This window comes from Neolamprologus brichardi, chromosome 10, assembly GCF_056152115.1.
Source record: "Neolamprologus brichardi isolate AB-2024 chromosome 10, ASM5615211v1, whole genome shotgun sequence".
Classification (NCBI taxonomy): domain Eukaryota; kingdom Metazoa; phylum Chordata; class Actinopteri; order Cichliformes; family Cichlidae; genus Neolamprologus; species Neolamprologus brichardi.
The window spans coordinates 3,075,050-3,092,446 of NC_142113.1; the positions used below are offsets into that span (position 1 = coordinate 3,075,050).

The 17,397-nt window shown below is 40.0% G+C and overlaps 2 protein-coding genes across 2 annotated transcripts; both read right to left on the minus strand.

The window, feature by feature from the left end:
• Positions 1–1,034: 1,034 nt before the first annotated feature.
• Positions 1,035–11,372, minus strand: acat1 (acetyl-CoA acetyltransferase 1). The gene is made up of 12 exons (XM_087847066.1): positions 11,243–11,372; positions 7,788–7,835; positions 7,585–7,702; positions 7,309–7,404; positions 6,953–7,053; positions 6,585–6,728; positions 6,351–6,501; positions 6,164–6,259; positions 5,597–5,710; positions 4,811–4,875; positions 2,744–2,901; positions 1,035–1,403 (listed from the first exon to the last, which is right to left on the minus strand). The coding sequence occupies exons 1-12, from the start codon at positions 11,291–11,293 to the stop codon at positions 1,283–1,285; spliced, it is 1,263 nt and encodes a 420-aa protein (XP_087703192.1). The 5' UTR covers positions 11,294–11,372; the 3' UTR covers positions 1,035–1,282.
• Positions 11,373–13,834: 2,462 nt separating this feature from the next.
• On the minus strand, positions 13,835–17,095 carry LOC102790342 (collagenase 3-like). Its single transcript, XM_006807239.3, has 10 exons — positions 16,996–17,095; positions 16,656–16,897; positions 16,419–16,567; positions 15,990–16,118; positions 15,708–15,869; positions 15,476–15,605; positions 15,245–15,378; positions 15,003–15,162; positions 14,477–14,580; positions 13,835–14,015 (listed from the first exon to the last, which is right to left on the minus strand). Exons 1-10 carry the CDS (start codon positions 17,092–17,094, stop codon positions 13,906–13,908), a joined length of 1,419 nt encoding a protein of 472 aa, XP_006807302.2. The 5' UTR covers position 17,095; the 3' UTR covers positions 13,835–13,905.
• Between the last annotated feature and the right edge of the window lie 302 nt (positions 17,096–17,397).

Consider the following 17,397-nt stretch of genomic DNA (forward strand, 5'->3'; position numbering starts at 1 on the left):
AAAAGTCGTTGTTTTTCACCGTTATTTGTCAGTTTTAGGATCAAATAATCACGTTGGTGCTAATACTCTAAATCTGTGTCACAAACAGTCGAAGGCTGTGAACATAAATGCTGCGAGTAACGGACTAAAAGACGTTGCATTTCACCCCTATTTATGGGTTTAAGGATCAAAAGATAAAAGGAAGAATTGGAGGTAAGATTCTAAATGTGTGTGACGTCATCATTCTGTAAGCCAATTCGATTTGAATCTGGGAAATTTTGACAGTCAGAAATATTATAATTCAGATCAGTACATTTACATATTTTTGTATCTATAAAAAGGAAGCTGACACACGCAAGACTTTATCAAAGGTGTGAGCATCACAGCAGATGCCTTTGTGTCAAAGTAGCTGAAGATAAAACACAGAAAAACATGAAGGTGATTTTCCTGGCCTGGGATTTTTTAAAAAAAATATTCTGCAGTACATCAAAAACAAAAGAGAACCATTAATCAACTTATGAACATTACCTCTGACGTTACAGCGGTTTTATTAGAGACACAGCGTTTTGCATTTTGCATAATTTTAAAAAGTTTAAATTTGTTCAGTATTGAACGGCAGAAATTAGGTTTTCTTTTCGGAAGTAAGTGAAAGGAAAATAAAACAGCGGCCGACAGCGCTGTAAACAACGGTAGACTTGTGCGTAACAAGCAAGCGAATAATGCAGAAAACAGATTTTTAGACGGGAAACTGTTGTTGAAGTACAGAGAGAGAGAGAGAGAGAGAGAGAGAGAGAGAGAGAGAGAGAGTGAGAGAGAGTGTTAGTTCCTGCTCTCATTTACTGTCTTAGCTGTTTGGTGGTTGTTGAAATTTTGTGAGGTTTCACCTGAGATTCTGGCATTTCGGGCAAAATAAATTTATATTAAAAAATCGATTCAGGATTTTAATGAATCGATTTCACGTTATCCAAGCCAGAATCTATTTTAATCGATAAATCGATTATAAAAACCCACCCCTAGTAATTACACACGCTCACAACAGACCAATAACAAGACAGTGCTTTCAAAAAACTATTTATTTAACCAGAGTTAAACATTATTCTATTTTTTGCACAAGACGTGTTCTCAAACAAGAGGAGTGTTTTGTACACTGGAGTCATGACATCACAGGAATCCCGTATTGCTGTTCACTAAGGCCACTAGCATTAACGTAACAGATTCTTTCTTCACAATTAACAGGAGCCAGCAGACAGTCACTGCACAGTTCAACACTCTTAAAGGAGCAGAAGCTTCTTGCCAGGTCTTCTTACAGCTTCTGGATCAGAATAGAAGAAGCTCCGCCGCCTCCATTGCAGATGCCCGCCAGCCCGTACTGACCAGACTTCAGGTTGTGCACCATGTGACCCACAATTCTTGCACCAGACATCCTGACAGAGGAAAGAAAAAAAGAGGGCAATAGTTTCTTTTCTACTCTAGGTTTAAAAAGCCATGGCGTACTACAGAAGTGCACAGAAATCAAAGATGGGACTGTATTTAAGGTAGGCACACGTAATTAGTGTCAGATGTTGTTTGGTCGGAAAAAGCAAACAGTTTGTGACCACTATGCTGTTGTGATTTATGATAAATGAGGTTGGATAAAGAGAACTGTTGAACAATAAATACAACTGATGGAATGCAATAAAGATGTTAAACGGACAAGATAAGTATGGCTGGAGTTATTCGACTGTGGCAAATTTCATTCATAACAGTGGCATCACGTCAGCCCCGCCTCGAACACCTCGGCGGCTTCAAGCGTAGGCCGAGTCATTTTGGGAATGATTAATTTGGACTTTTTCCAGAGTGGAATGATTTTTCTGAGATTTTCTTTAATGATTTTTCTTTAATGACTTTCAATAAATTGGGTAAACAGGTTTGAATTTATTTTGGATTTTCTCTCATCTATACATGTTTAATACTATATACACAGGCTCAAATATATACATACACACCTATTTATATTGCTTAAATGTCTCTTAGCAAGTTAATCTCGGCCATGGCACCTTTGTTAGCCATTGACAAGCTTCTAGAATAATTCAGGCTGGACATTTGAGCACACTGTTTCGCAGAATTTGTAGAGTTAATTTAAATTATGTGGTTTGTTGGCACAGAGCTGGCTTTTTAAGCATAGTCAACAAAGTCTCAATTGCTAAGGTCAGTGCTTAGAGAAGATCCACATACCTGTGGTTAAGCACTGCTCCAGTTAAATAATTAATAATAATAATAATAATAATGGATTGGATTTATATAGTGCTTTTCAAGGCACCCAAAGCGCTTTACAATGCCACTATTCATTCACACACTGGTGGAGGCAGCTACGGTTGTAGCCACAGCTGCCCTGGGGTAGACTGACAGAAGCGAGGCTGCCATATCGCGCCATCGGCCCCTCTGACCAACACCAGTAGGCGGTAGGGTAAAGTGTCTTGCCCAAGGACACAACAACCAGGACAGAGAGCCCGGGGATCGAACCGGCGACCTTCCGGTTACAGATGCGTTTCCCAACCCCCTGAGCCACGGTCTGACAAAGCCAAAACAGTTAGCAGGGCTGTCACGTGTCTTACTTGCCAGGTTCTTGTTTGCGAAGAGAAACAGTTATGATGTATTTTCTGCAATATTATGGGCCACATCTGAATATTTCAGACAAATGTAAACACATTTAGTAGAAAAAAATACTTTTGAGAAGAACCAGATGAGTTCAAGCCAAGTTGTAACATTTTGTTGTGTCACCTACCCAATGGGGTGTCCCAGTGACACAGCTCCCCCGTTAATGTTGACTTTTGCTGGGTCGATGTTCAGCATCTTGATGTTCGCCAGCACAACCACGCTGAAGGCCTCATTGATCTCCCACATGGCAATATCATCCTTCTTCAGCCCCGCTGCATCCAGCACCTGACAGACACACACACACGGGTCCAGTCATACACATATATGGGTCTAAATAATTATTATATTATGCTTTTGTGCATACTTTTAATTTAACCTAAAAATATAAATATGAACAATCTTTCGTAATCACAAAACAAATATAACCCAGGTAAATACGACATGCAGTTTCTAAATGATGATGTCATTGTGTTGTTGTGTCACCCTTTGCAGCAAGAAGCACGATCACGCATTTGTGATAACTGACGATGAGCCTGTCAGATTGGGCTGCTCAATTAATCGAATTTTAATCACGATTATGATCTGGGCTTTCAACGATCATTAAAAATGACTGAGCCGATTATTAGCCCCTCCCTCGTGCTTTACTCTCGCGCTGCTCCGTGTGGCAAATCGAGCGCACCTCTCTGCATTTCGAACACGTGTCACAACAATTAAGAGCAGCGGTCTCCAACCTTTTTTGCGTCACGGACCGGTTTATGCCCGACAATATTTTCACGGACCGGCCTTTAAGGTGTCGCGGATAAATACAACAAAATAAGACTAGTACCGGTACCGAAAAAAAGAAGATTTATTCATAACACACGTGAAAAGACCCAGGAAAACCGAGTAAACGATAAAAACAATAACAAAATACCGCTGAAAACCGATAAAAACCCTGAAAACTATACATTTCACACCTGAGCCTCAACTCTCGCGGCCCGGTACCAAACGACTCACGGACCGGTACCGGTCCGAGGCCCGGGGGTTGGGGACCGCTGATTAAGAGGACCCGAGGGAAGCTCGGAAAGCTAAGCAGAAGTTATTTGGAGAGGAGAGTGACTGCTGTTGGTTGAAAAGAGGTAAAAAGAAACTTCAGTGGTGTGGAAACATTATGGGTTTGTGGAGTCAGACGTGGATCAAGTAGACATAGTGTGTAAACTTTGCTACAGTGTCGTAGCTGCACCACAGAGCAACACTGCAAAGTTCACTAAACATAGATGTTTACATTTTTCATTTATTTCTTATATTGCAAACATTTGCACTGTTATCAGTATTTGAACACTATTTTATATTATTTTTTGACAATCTTTAAAGTCATTATTCAATACATTGTTATTGTTAAATAAATATCGTCAAATAATCGAGATCTCAATTTCAGTGAAAATAATCGTGATTATCATTTTTGCCATAATCGAGCAGCCCTACTTTCAGGTTGGACTGGGAGGAATTCTTTGTTCACCTTTTATCTCCCACGTCCACAGAATATTTCCCAAAGGTTTTGGGGTATTTACCAAAATCATCAAGATCTTTTTTTGAAAAATGGAGTTTGTGTTTATTTTGGTCAGCAGTGGTTTCGTCCTTGAAACTCTCCCATTTGTGGTCAGGCTTATTCTTATATTATGTAATCTTGACTGGAAGAAGTGAGGCCTGCAGTTCTTTAGATGCTATTCTGGGTTCTTTAGTGACCTCCTACACAAGTTGTTGATGTGCTCTGGCAGTGCTCATCTTATTCCTCCTTGCACACAGGGGCAGACACCAGTCCTGATGATGGGTTAAGGACCTTCTATGGCCCAGTCCAGCTTTCCTAAAGTAACTGCCTGTCTGTTCGAATCTCTCCCACGCTCTTGAAATTGTGCTGGGAGACACAGAAAGCCTTCTGTCAATGGCAGATGTTGATGTGTCACCCTGCCACAGTTGGTCTACCTGTGTAACCTCTGTAGGGTCCAAGTATTGCCTCAGACTACTAAAAGCACAAGGTGATACAGAGACTGGCCTAATAGAGGACTAGTCTCATCAAACTAGTGGAAAAACAGAAAAGACAAGGAGGGAAAAACTGTTGGTGGCCTCCATCTGTAAAACCATGTTTTTGGGGGTTGTGTCAATGTTGCAAAATAATTAGAAAATGTAAGTGCCAGACTACATGCTCATAACCCACCTTTGGTACAGCAAATGCAGGAGCAATGGGGAAGTCGATGGGTGCAACTGCAGCATCGGCAAAAGCTGTGTAAAACAAATCAAAGAATGTACAAATATAAATGAACTGTTTGGCAACCAAACGTCATCCAAAGATACTCTCAGGAGGAAACAAGAAACACTTTCATTTCAAAAGTAGTTTATTTTACCACCGTGACTTGATTTAAACAAGAACTGGTGTCAGATTCAAATGGATGCTTTGAAAAACAACAACTAAACAAAGCCAGCTAACGGTTTAACAACAGAAGATTTTTTATGACAGATTTTTGCTACTTTAATGAAGATAGTTGAACAGATACCACTGGAACAAATGATGGTCAAATGTATCAAGTCAGCTTCCACCCAGTTCTTTTCACTTTATATAGGTCCAACTATTTGGAGCCATTCGGCCTTTGGGTTTGCAATAACCCACTTTTAAAGATGCCTATAACAAATATCAAAGCTTAAACTTATTTGCTGTTTTCTTGTTATTTTAAATGCTCTGAAAAAAGCATTAAAAAAAAAAAAAAAAGAGCGGTCAATGTGGTTCTGTCAGAGGTTTCTTCCTGTTAAATGTTTTTCTTTCCCACTGTCACCAAGTACTTGATCATATGGTGTCAGGTAATTATTGGGGTTAGGTTTTACACTGTCTTTTTGTTTTTTCCAGCAATATCGACCAGCACTGCCTCCTTCTTCACCTTGTGAGTGCGAACCAAGAGCAAACCAACAGTAAAGCTCTCCATGAAGCAAGCATCCACGAAAAACTTACAAACAACCCTGGCCAGTGGAGTCACATTGAGTCTTTTTGCTGCGTCTGCTGTCATTAAAACAAGAGCTGCAGCTCCGTCGTTCAGTGTGCTGGCATTGGCTGCTGTCACCGTGCCTGAAAACAGCAAAATAAAAAAATAAATTACACCTTTAATAACGCACAGATGAGCAACCACATTACTGTTGTGGCAGTAATGTGGAACTACTTGTACAATTTTTTTAAAAGTTATTTTAATAAAAACATATTTACGTGTGTGAGTTTATTAAATAAGTAAATAATAAAACACACCTGATCACGCCCAGTACACACTGTATTTGTCTGATGTTACACGTCTTAGTTAAAAACATTAAAGAAAATCTCATTTTTAATCTTTTTGTTTTTCATAGGAGGTCATATGATTGTTGGGTTTTTCTCTGTATCTATGAAGCGCCTTGAGGCGACTTTTGTTGTGATTTGGCGCTATATAAATAAAATTGAATTGAATTGAATTATTTTAATTAGTGTTAAAGTGCAAGAAGAATGTGGATGCTTCACACAGCTTCATGTTGCTCTATGACTCATCGTTACCGTTCTCTTTCTGGAACACAGCCCTCAGTTTGGGGACTTTGCTGAAGTCGACCCGTCTCCACTCCTCATCCTCAGACACCACCACATCAGGTTTGCCTGCAAAACCCCATCAACAACATTAGCTGTGCAATAACACTAATTAAAGTCACTGGGCCGAGACAAACATGGTATTCCCATCTTCCTGTACCTTTCTGGGGAATAGTAACAGGTATTATCTCCTTTGCCAGCACACCGGCCTCGTGCGCTGCTTTGCTGCAGCTATAAGAGTTGATGGCGTACGCGTCCTGCTCCTCTCTGCTGATTTTGCAGTTCTTGGCTGTGTTTTCTGCACAGTTACCCTGTAAGAGAGCAACAATATTATAATGCTCTAAATGCACATAAGCCTTATAATTTTCCAATAATAAGTAGACATGAGGATCACCATGTGGAATTTGTTGTAGACATCAGTGAGTCCGTCCTTCACAATGAGGTCTTCCATCCTCACTCCTCCGTAGGATGGGGTCTCTCTTGCCATCACATAAGGTACATTGGACATGCTCTCCATGCCTCCTGCCACCATCACATCCTAAGTCACACATATAGAACTACAGTCAGAGTAATTTGCATCACAAAGCCGGAATAGCCCATTATAAACAAACGTTTCTTTCAGTCCTGATAAACACGTGCATTTCTGCATTTATCAGGATCACATCTGTGTTCGAGTACTAGCATGACAGCAAAAGATGCAGTATTTCAGAAGAATCTGCACTCGTGTTTTGTTACACCTTGCATATTTAATGCTGATAATACCTGGTGTCCACACATTAGACTCTGAGCTGCCATCATGATGGACTTCATCCCAGACGCACAGACTTTGTTGATGGTTGTTGCTGGTGTGCTGAGGGTCAGTCCTGTAGAGGCAATCAGACACATCATTCTTACTAAAACAGAAATTAGATGAGGACATCTTCTCACCAGCTCTGGATTCTGCTTGGATGCACATTTGAAACTGCAGCCAATTTGCCTCCAATGTCAACAGATAATATTCAAAAAACAATGTTTAGCTCAAGAAATTGGGAATAATTCATATTGCAGACTCAAAAATATCCCTCAAGGCAGCACAGATGTATCAATATTGTGGGTTAAATACAGCCGAGTGGTCATACCTGCTCCGAGCAAGGCCTGTCGTGTGGGGGCCTGTCCTTCGCCAGCCTGAAGCACATTGCCCATGTAGACTTCCTTCACTTCTTCCGGAGCAATTCCTAAACACAAAGGCAACATACTGAACGTGCACAGCTGCCTCAGTTTTAATGCAGCCCTGTTTCCACTCATGAGAGACAGATACTCAACCTATTGTTTGGACACAGCACCAGCTGATGTTTATCAAGCAACAGAGGAAAGTGGATCGATCCGAGCAGTGAAAGTGAAGTGGCCGAACATACCTGCTTTGTCAATGGCCCCCTTGATGGCAACAGAGCCCAGTTTGGTGGCTGGAACTGAAGCTAGGCTGCCTTTGAAGGATCCCATCGGAGTGCGGACTGCGCTGACAATGACGACTTCCTATGACCATACAATTAGTGTATATATGTTATTGTGCTCTACAGATGATTAACTGTCAGTGCAGGCTCTCAGTGATAGTACTTACATTGAGGGAAGGATGAGATGTGTAGGTTCTTGACAGATACTTGTGAGCCTACAGTGACAAGATCATAAGTGTTATAAATAATAAGTGAACATAAGAGCCTGGCTCTGCTGGAGGTTTCTTCCTGTTAAAAGGGAGTTTTTCCTTCCCACTGTCGCCAAAGTGCTGCTCATAGGGGGTCATATGATTGTTGGGTTTTTCTCTGTATCTATGAAGCGCCTTGAGGCAACTTTTGTTGTGATTTGGCGCTATATAAATAAAATTGAATTGAATTGAATTATTCAGCTGATATAATGCCTATGACAGGTGTCTGACCTTTGTTTTTTGGGTCTGATGGACCCAACACATTTAGGGGATTTATTAACCAATACAACCATAACAATGTATCTAAAAGTACTTAACAGATGTTTATTTTACCCCAAGTCCAAGTAACATAGATAGACCATATATATGGTTAATATTTGGTCATTTACTTCTATTGAAGCCCATTTATGAAATATGCTGTTTGATTTTTGGTCATAAAATTTAATAGAAGTAGAAAATTGAATCAAATATAAAGGCAGCAAACTGTCATCACTACTGACATTTATATCTTTCAACAGATTGATATATCATCTACAAGCAGCCTTTTTGTGCTACCCTATACAACAGTGTGTGTTACATATGTACTACTTGCCGTCCACCTCTGACACACACATTGCAGCTTGTCTTTCTGTTGCTACGGATCAAATCAGGGAACATCTACTGACATTGGATGAAGAGTAAAAATCAGCTTTGACGCCCTCCACAAGATGGACCACCATTTGTCTTGGCCCTGGTTGCACAACGCTACCAGCCAAGCTGAATGGCTCATTCTTTGGGCGAGGAGACTATTCAGTCTCACCATTTTTGATATCCAAGGGTTTGCTTTGGGGCAGGTGTTCAGTGTCAAATCCTGTCTTCGTGCTCACTTTCAGACTCTGAACTGATGGTGCTGCTTTGGCTCACCTGGCTGAGGAAGTGACCAACGTATGGAATTTAGAGCCCCAGCTCATTTATTGTGTGTTATACCCCTTCACTCTCGCCCTGCCCTGATGTCTACTTTCTGCACTGTTCTATCCAATAAAGGCAAAATGACTCATGTTCTGAAAACTCTTCCCGTCTGTTATCTTCCAAATGTTCTCTCTTGTCTAAAAGTCCTGAAACTCTCCAATCAGAGAATCCTTTCAACGATATGGAGAATTACAAGAACGCGAGAACAGGCAGATGAAGGTGACTGAAATGTTTGAACCTTGCTTGGAAAAAGCAGGAGCAGAAACACAAAACACACATGGGCGATCGTGGCTCAAGAGTTGGAAGTTCGCCTTGTAATCGGAAGGTTGCCGGTTCGAGCCCCGGCTCGAACAGTCTCGGTCGTTGTGTCCTTGGGCAAGACACTTCACCTACCGCCTACTGGTGATGGCCAGAAGGGCTGATGGTGCGATATGGCAGCCTCGCTTCTGTCAGTCTGCCCCAGGGCAGCTGTGGCTACAACTGTAGCTGCCTCCACCAGTGTGTGAATGTGTGTATTACTGGGTGTGTAAAGCACTTTGGAGTCCTTAGGGGGGACTAGTAAAAGCGCTATACAAATACAGGCCATTTACCATATGTATACACCACATAGTAGAAACAGGTTTTGTGAAACACTAAAACGTTCAAACATCCTGAGGCTTTGAAACTTTCTGACACCCGTCTCCACTGAAACAGTAACACAGGCAGCTGCTGCACAAGTCTAAATAAGGGTACTTGTTATATCAGGCTATTGATAATTATGAAACAGTGTTATCGCGGCTAAATCCCACACAAACAGGGAAAGAAAAACATTGAGACTGTTAAAGACAACAAGCTGTGACTGTAAAGAGCAGAGTACTTACTTAAAACAATTTATAGAATTAAACATACTGACAAACGAGGGCTATATTGATTGTGACAGCCACACAGGTTTTCAGACTGAGTTGGCCTGGTTTTTTCCCTCCAAGTCACCTCCTCAGCTTTGTTAAAAAAAAAAGAGCTTGGATGTGTTTAGTTGATGTTTTAGTCGTCTGACACTTTCCATCATCAGGTTTGTTCCACACTGCCAAACAAAGCTAGAAGCAGCTCTGATGTTTTAGATACCTTTTTGAATCTAAGCAAACACAACACAGTTAAGAGGTTGCTCCTGAACCTTTGCAACGTGTCAGTCTGAGTCTGCGTTTTTAATTACACTGAAACTGCATCTGCATGCAGCTCTCCTGTTTTTTATGACACATTTACACCCAGAGAATTAGTGGGAATAAAAAAGAAAGAGAAGTTTTTCTTTTTGTTTTTTGAGGTCAAGGACTCAATTGTAATGACAATTATTAACAAATAGTAACAAATGATATTATTTTATAGTAATAGCACAACAATTCTTTAATTTTCATTGGTTTCATTACTACAGTCAAAATAATAAGTTTCTGAATGTGCAGGATGCTAGAGTGTGTGTGAAGCCACTTGATGCAGCAAATATCATTTTCTGTTAAAAGTAAAAAACTTGCATGAGCAAATAATAATTCCAGTAAAATCATATTTATTCAATTACACTTTCTGGTGTTTTAGTGAATGAATACTCTATATTAGTCTTCACAATCCACAGCATAAATAACAATGAGAGATCTAGTATTAATTTTCTTACATGTGCACGTGCCCGTTTGTCTTAATTAAAAACATTCACTTAATAATTACAAACACCAGCGCACATGACTCCGTCCCGGTGAAAAACAAACAAACAAACAACAACAACAACAACAAAAAACCCCAAATCCTGCCGCTTCACCTGTCCAGAAGCAGCAGCCATCTGTCATAACTGGGGGGAAACGTGTCAAACACGATTACAGTGCGAGATCATTAAAAATGGGTTATTTTATATGTTCTTCACAGAAAATTAGCCGATAAATCTGAAAAACTTTACGTTTACTAAACAATGAAACGGTGTCCCACAGACCCGAACATCACACGTTAGAATCAAGCTCTAGAATAAAACTGTCACCGTGAAAAATATGATAATAAAAGCAGGTATTCAGGTAATATCAGCTGCCTAATGAAGTGACAGGAGCTAGAGTTTCAATGGTACTCTTTGTGGGCGCTTTGAGTTCTAACTAAGCTAGCTGCAGCTGATGCTATAGCTAGCCTGTTTTGGTGTCAACTAGTCCTTTATGGTACACCGTCGACTGTATTGAAGCCAGTAAAGCATACTACTGCTGCTTCTTTAAAGTACTCTGACCAACCAGCTACAAGTACAGTGTGTTTTCAGGTGTTTGCATTACTTTAACCTGCCAAGGACGCTACTCACACACACACAGAGCAAGGTTAGCACAGCTACTTGAAGTTAACAGGGCCCTGTGCTGCCAGCCTAGCCTTCCTGTGCCTTACAACAACATGACCACAAAACTAAGATGACAGTTTCACAGCCCATCACTTACCAGACGTTTACAGATTTGAGCGTGCATGGTTAAAAGTCCACTGGATGACATTTTGGACTGAGACACAGAACTGACGCTTCACCTTCAGCAGCACACGACTAAACGCATCAGCCAATCACAGGAGGAGGTGTGCTTCCTACGTCATCTTTGGCTAAGCATCGTAGTTATTGTAGTTTCATCCACAACATCCAATGTGTATTGCTTAAATAAAATATATTGGGTTATATATATATATATTAAGATCAACACACAGTAATCACATGTACCTTGATAATTTAAAAAAAATATAAATAAATATTTTATTTTACAGTATTTCACAGGTTCCAGTTCAACTGTTTATTGTTTATTCATTTAAGTGCCAATAGGAAACGTTTCTGCTTAATGAAGAAATGGCTGTAGAATATAAATTGATTCTCTCATGGTCCAGGGACTTTGAGTCAGTATTTTGGGTTTCGTATGAGGTTTGGGCTCTTATATTTAAGTCTGGGGTGTGTGTATTACAAGTGCATTGCTATTTTCTCTCGTCATATATTTTGTCCTGTGTAGTCTATTTATCGTCTGTTCCCCCAGTCATTACCCCATGTCTGACTGGTCCCTCTGTATCCTGTCTCTTTCTTCCTTTTTGTCTGTGTCAAGCTGGTATGTCTCAGTCTGCGTCTCAGTGTCGGTTTTCTGTTTTATTTTGATAGTCCCTCATTATATGTATTACGTTCAGTTTCACTTCCCATATACGTCCCCTATGATTAATGTCAGCTGTTTTCCCACCTGTTCCTGCTTCCATCCTTATCTGATATCTGTATATATTGCCTGCATCTTTCTCCCTCTCTGTTCTTTGTTGTGTTTTCACTCATCCCCTCACTCCTTATGTTTTGTTTCCTTGCTTCCAGTATGCATTTTTGTCTGGCAGGAAAGTACGAAGAAGAAATCAAAGAAGAAGGAGGCCTAATTTATGCCATTGTATCTTTGGTTAGGTTAATGTTTCCCTTAAAATAATAACAATTTAAAATGTATAGTTTAATTGCTGGTATTAACTATTTCAGACTAGGTTAGAGAGTGCAATGAGTCAGTTAATACGTTGTCAGCATATTTGAAAATATGCAAAAGTATTTTCATGCAAAATGACACATAATTCCCTGCACTGCAAGCTGATCATTATCTGATCATTTAAAGAATTATAATCCAAGTATTCACTATAATATGGAGCACAAGCTTACCTTCAGCAAAGGTCAGATTATTAACATGATTAGCAGCTATGTTTCAATGCTGTGGAAAAGACTTTAAAGCTTATAATGAGCTAGTTGCATATTTTTTATGGAAATATTCAGTGCCAGTGTTGTGAATAAGACCAGCATTACCATAAAGCATTCCTGCAAGTGTCAGGCCTATTCAGAACAACAGGAATGTGTTTGTGTGTGTGTGTCTATAGGGGGAGATATATTCCTTAGATCTACATGTAAAGGAATTTATGTCATGTTCATGCATGTTCTCTTCATCAACAAGAACATGTTGATTTCAGTCTGAAAAGCCTTGAAGCAGGACATCAGGGTATTTCATCAGCACCGTGTGTGTGTGTGTGGGTGTGTGTCTTTGTGTGTGTGTGTGTATTTACAGATTTCTGTGTCAGGGTCTGGCTGTGTGGTAAGCAGAGGTTGTTTTTTCTTCTTTTTCCAAGAAAAACTAAATTAATAAATATGAGTCACTCTAGAAACATCATAATGAAGAAGTCAAGAAGTCCATGAACACAAAGCACTGAATCAGTGACCCATGACGATGACATTCTGCTCTGTACAGATGTATTGTTATGCCAAGAAGCCATGTAATGTATTTATTATATTGTGTGAGAATGTATCATTTATATTGGATATAATAACCAAAAAGTATCAGATGTTTTTAAACAGTTCAGCTTTTATATAAATAAGACATGTAACCATCAGTTATTTAAAATTCATACAGTCATTTTTCATATCAGAGTTATGAAACAACAGTCTAAAGACAATGAAGTCATTTAGTGTATTTATTAGTGAATGCTCCTTTTAAATGAAGTCATTTGAGCAATTACAACAAAACACGTTTAGAAAATACATTTGAAGCTGCATTTAGAAGGTCATTAAAATATTCTCAAAATTAATTACTTAATGCAGTGCTCATCAATCTCATACCTTCTGCAGCTATAGCACAGCGCAGTATTAAATCCCCCTTTAACATAATACTACTTGGTCAGTGGTTCAATTTCTCTTTAATATTCTCAAAATCTTTAGAGGGTGTTCAGTCATATCAGGATACCAATATCAGTTTTTAATTTAGTTGTTTCCAGTATAAACTAGTTTTGTTTTGTTTCAGCAAAACTTGCAGCACTAAAACAATCTTATTTGAGCTGTAACTGTTGTTAAAGTACAATGAATTACTCAGGCAAGGGCAAAGATTTTGTGTCCATCTGGGATCAAAATAATTTAGCAGAGGCAAGGCTGTGTAGATCATATATTTATAGATTATAGTACTGACTCCTTAAGCCCCACTTTTATTATATGTTTGAAAAGAAACTGAGAAAAGTGCAGTTTAAACATTTTCAGTGAAGTACTTGAATAATACTGTAGGCTTTGTTTACAGATTTTTGTCTTAGTTTGCACAATTACTACATACTGTAAAAACAAAGACCGATTCGTCTAGTGGTTCGTGCAGCGCAGGAAGTAACTGTTCCTCAACACACGGTGCCGTGTCCCAGTCCCCAGGTCGTACTCAAACATGTAGGGTCCACTGTAAATGTAAGTGTAACCTGCAGAACAATGGCTTAGTGTTAGTGTAAATACTAGTTAAAGAAATGGTTCACAAAAATAATACATTGTCTTAATTCAACGATATACATGAGGCCACTGCTTTCATGTGTTGGTTATACTAAGCTAAAAGACGGTTAGCTTAGCTTAAAGCATAAATACAGCCAGCAGACTTTGCCAAAAAAAATCCACCTACTACTGTCTCTAAGCTCAGTACTTAATACTTAACTGTTATTCGGGGAGGTTATGTTTTTAGACTCATTATAAAGTAGGTGCCACTTTTCAGTTTTACACTGGAGCGTATAGTTTAAGTGTTAAAGAGTTTTCAAGAGTTTTAGAGCTGCTTCTGGTTCTGCTGTTATGTTAAAAGTGTGGAAATTAGAATGACAGTAGCATGACTTTTAGTCTGGCAAGACATTTTTTTAAAATCTCTAATTTCAGGTTAGCAGTGAGGACCACTCACCTTTGTGCTGGAAAGCTGCTGTAACTCTTCTGGTCAGGCCTGTAAAGGCCTGATTCACCGGTCTGGGATATCCCTGCTCCATAGTCTTTCTGGACTCATCATAACTGGAGAAAAACAGAAAATAGATTGATCCAGTTGACGTTAATAGTATAGAGCAGCGGTCCCCAACCTCTTTTGCGCCACGGACCGGTTTATGCCCGACAATATTTTCATGGACCGGCCTTTAAGGTGTCGCGGATAAATACAATAAAATAAAACTAGTACCGGTACCGAAAAAAAGAAAATTTATTCATAACACGTAACACGTGAAAAGACCCAGGAAAACCGAGTAAACGATAAAAACGATAAAAACGATAACAAAATAACGCTGAAAACCGATAAAAACCCTGAAAACTATACATTTCACACCTGAGCCTCAACTCTCGTGGCCCGGTACCAAACAACTCACGGACCGGCCCGGGGGTTGGGGACCGCTGGTATAGAGTAGCTCACAGTGAAAATTGGAACTGGTAAACTTTCAACTCACCTGAAGTAATTATTGCCTACAAAGAAGAGAGTTTTGCCAGAGTTTACATCATGAAGGGCAGCGTCGATTTTCCTCACTCCTCTTGGCAGACCAAAAGCAGTTAGTGTTTTAGGGTAGCCCCGCACGGGCTGGTTGCCAGTGAAGGCCCACACTTTGCGACCTGTAGAAAATGATTGAAAACGCTTAAGTTAGATTCTAAAATATGGAATGTGTTTCTTACATAGATAAGGAGAAACCGGTACCTTTGAACAGAAACACTGTGTCTAACTGTTGTCTCTCATACGCAGCATCGATGTCCACAGGGGCACTGGGCCACAAGCTTCTGATGAGGCTTTGCTGTGGAGTCTGGCTCTGGGGGTAGCTACGCCACAGGAAGCTGATAATAAATAGAGGCAAACATGAGCCATCAAACAATAGTTACTAAGCTGTGGATTTAGATGTTTTAGCACTCTGCTGCGGAGCATATCTGAAACCTGTCTTTGAAGAAGATAATCTCTCCTCTGTGGGTTGTGACAGCATCCAATACCATGGTAGAATCACAGGCATCAGGAGTAGTGGGAGGTTTGGGATCATCCACAGAGGGATCCTTCCCAGAGTTTGAACCTAGAATTTAAAAGATATGTTTTGGGAACCCCTGCTTCATAATCCACCAAAGGTCAAAACGAGCAGCAATACCAAAGCAATATTCAGACCCTCAGTACTCACCATAGAGGTACTGAATGCCCCTAACATCATCCTGAGGCAGAACAAAGGTGTCAGGGTTTCTGTAGGAGTACGTTGGGTACATTAGGGCACCAGGGACATTGGAATGACTTAAGCCCAGAGAGTGACCAAACTCATGGGCGGCGACAATGAAGAGGACAACGCCTGAAGCCGAAAACACATAATGGCAGGTCGGTTACAGGACTCAGTGCGACAATGCAGTTATTTTCTAAAATCACAGCACGTAAAGATCAAAAAAGGAAAAATGATAAGTGAAAACCTCACCACGGCTTGATCGGAACGTGAAAGATTCATCATCGTCAAAATGAGCATCTCCTCCAAGACCATCACCGGGAGCAAAGGCGTGGGCGAGAGTGTTACTGGGCCCATCAAAGGAATTATAATCACCATGTTCTGTTAAATAAGGCGAACAAGCCAAAATTTACAAACCATTTTGTGCACACATTGACATGAAACATTTGGTAAATAGTTATCTCCAAGTGGATTCAAACAGTCAATCTAACACATATATAACTCTATGTAATACAATATAATGCTGATTAGAGGTATTGTGTGTATAAGTACATCATTTCTTTAGGGTATTCTGATTCTGAGTAACCTATCCATACTCTGTTTTCTATTGTTTTAGACTCATATTTTTAATAATGATGTTATCTGAGTGCATCTTCCATTGCTGAAAAAATTTGCACTCACCCCAGCGAGCAAAGGAGATCATAATATCAGCAATGCCGCTGTAGATCCTTGTGAACCTCAGTGGAGTGACTTTGGCCCACACCTGCAGAGCTTTGTCTATGGAGTCATCCACCTCTGCCACAGACATGTCAGGTGTGTAGTTCTCGATCCTGCAGAGCACAACAATATCCAAGAAAATCATTAGTGTGGTCACATTTTCTCATGTTGTGTGTTATGTTGTGTCTTTAGATCATTCACCTGTATGTGAGGCTGTTTTTCTCCCATTTGTTTCTAAAAATGGAGAAACGAGCAACCTGTTCATCGGGAACCCCACAGCGGGGCTTCTTCATCATGGCCAAAGTGTCAGCATCCAGAGACCCGGTGATCTGGAGACCAAAGAATCTCTGCATGTCAGCCAGCTTCTTGTTCAACGGGCTGATGCCCCCTCTGCCAGCTGGACCCTCCTCCTCTGTGAGGTTGAAGAATTTCTTCAGGTAGTTCTGTCAAAAAACATGAGATTTGAACAATATTCTTAATACCCCATAGTCCTAGGACTTGTGTTACAATTATAGGACAAGCAAAGGAAACATATACATACCTTTGCAAAACTTTCATCTTCCACAGAAACTTCAGAAATCGGCACAGAGAGAACTGCAGTCGCCAGACTGAACAGAATACACCCGGTGAGAGACCTCATACTTCTTCACTGTTTTGACTTGTGTGCATACATTGAAGTCTGGTGTTATATAGGCTGTGGAGTGGAAGTATCGTTGAGTGGGTGTGTTAAGCAACTACTTCCTTGAGCTGATGACTCGGTAATAGTTATATTTAGGATGACATGACTCAGGAGAAGATCAGCACAGATAGAAAATTCCCAAATCAACTCTGTGATTATGAGATGACACATTACAAAACGTTACATACCGAAACTACAGATTTTTAAACCAAATATTATGTTAATAGTGAAACAGTAAGGGATAATAAAACCAGTGAGTTTTGA

Excerpts from the sequence above, each read along its gene's own strand:
- acat1 (XM_087847066.1), bottom strand. The coding sequence starts at position 11,293 with ATGTCATCCAGTGGACTTTTAACCATGCACGCTCAAATCTGTAAACGT. Across the intron at positions 6,502-6,584 it reads TCTACAACAAATTCCACATG|GGTAACTGTGCAGAAAACAC; the intron begins GTGATCCTCATG and ends GCTCTCTTACAG. Across the intron at positions 6,260-6,350 it reads TGTTACTATTCCCCAGAAAG|GCAAACCTGATGTGGTGGTG; the intron begins GTACAGGAAGAT and ends GGGGTTTTGCAG.
- LOC102790342 (XM_006807239.3), bottom strand. The coding sequence starts at position 17,094 with ATGAGGTCTCTCACCGGGTGTATTCTGTTCAGTCTGGCGACTGCAGTT. Across the intron at positions 15,379-15,475 it reads ATTATCTTCTTCAAAGACAG|CTTCCTGTGGCGTAGCTACC; the intron begins GTTTCAGATATG and ends ATTTATTATCAG. Across the intron at positions 15,163-15,244 it reads CACAGTGTTTCTGTTCAAAG|GTCGCAAAGTGTGGGCCTTC; the intron begins GTACCGGTTTCT and ends CATTTTCTACAG.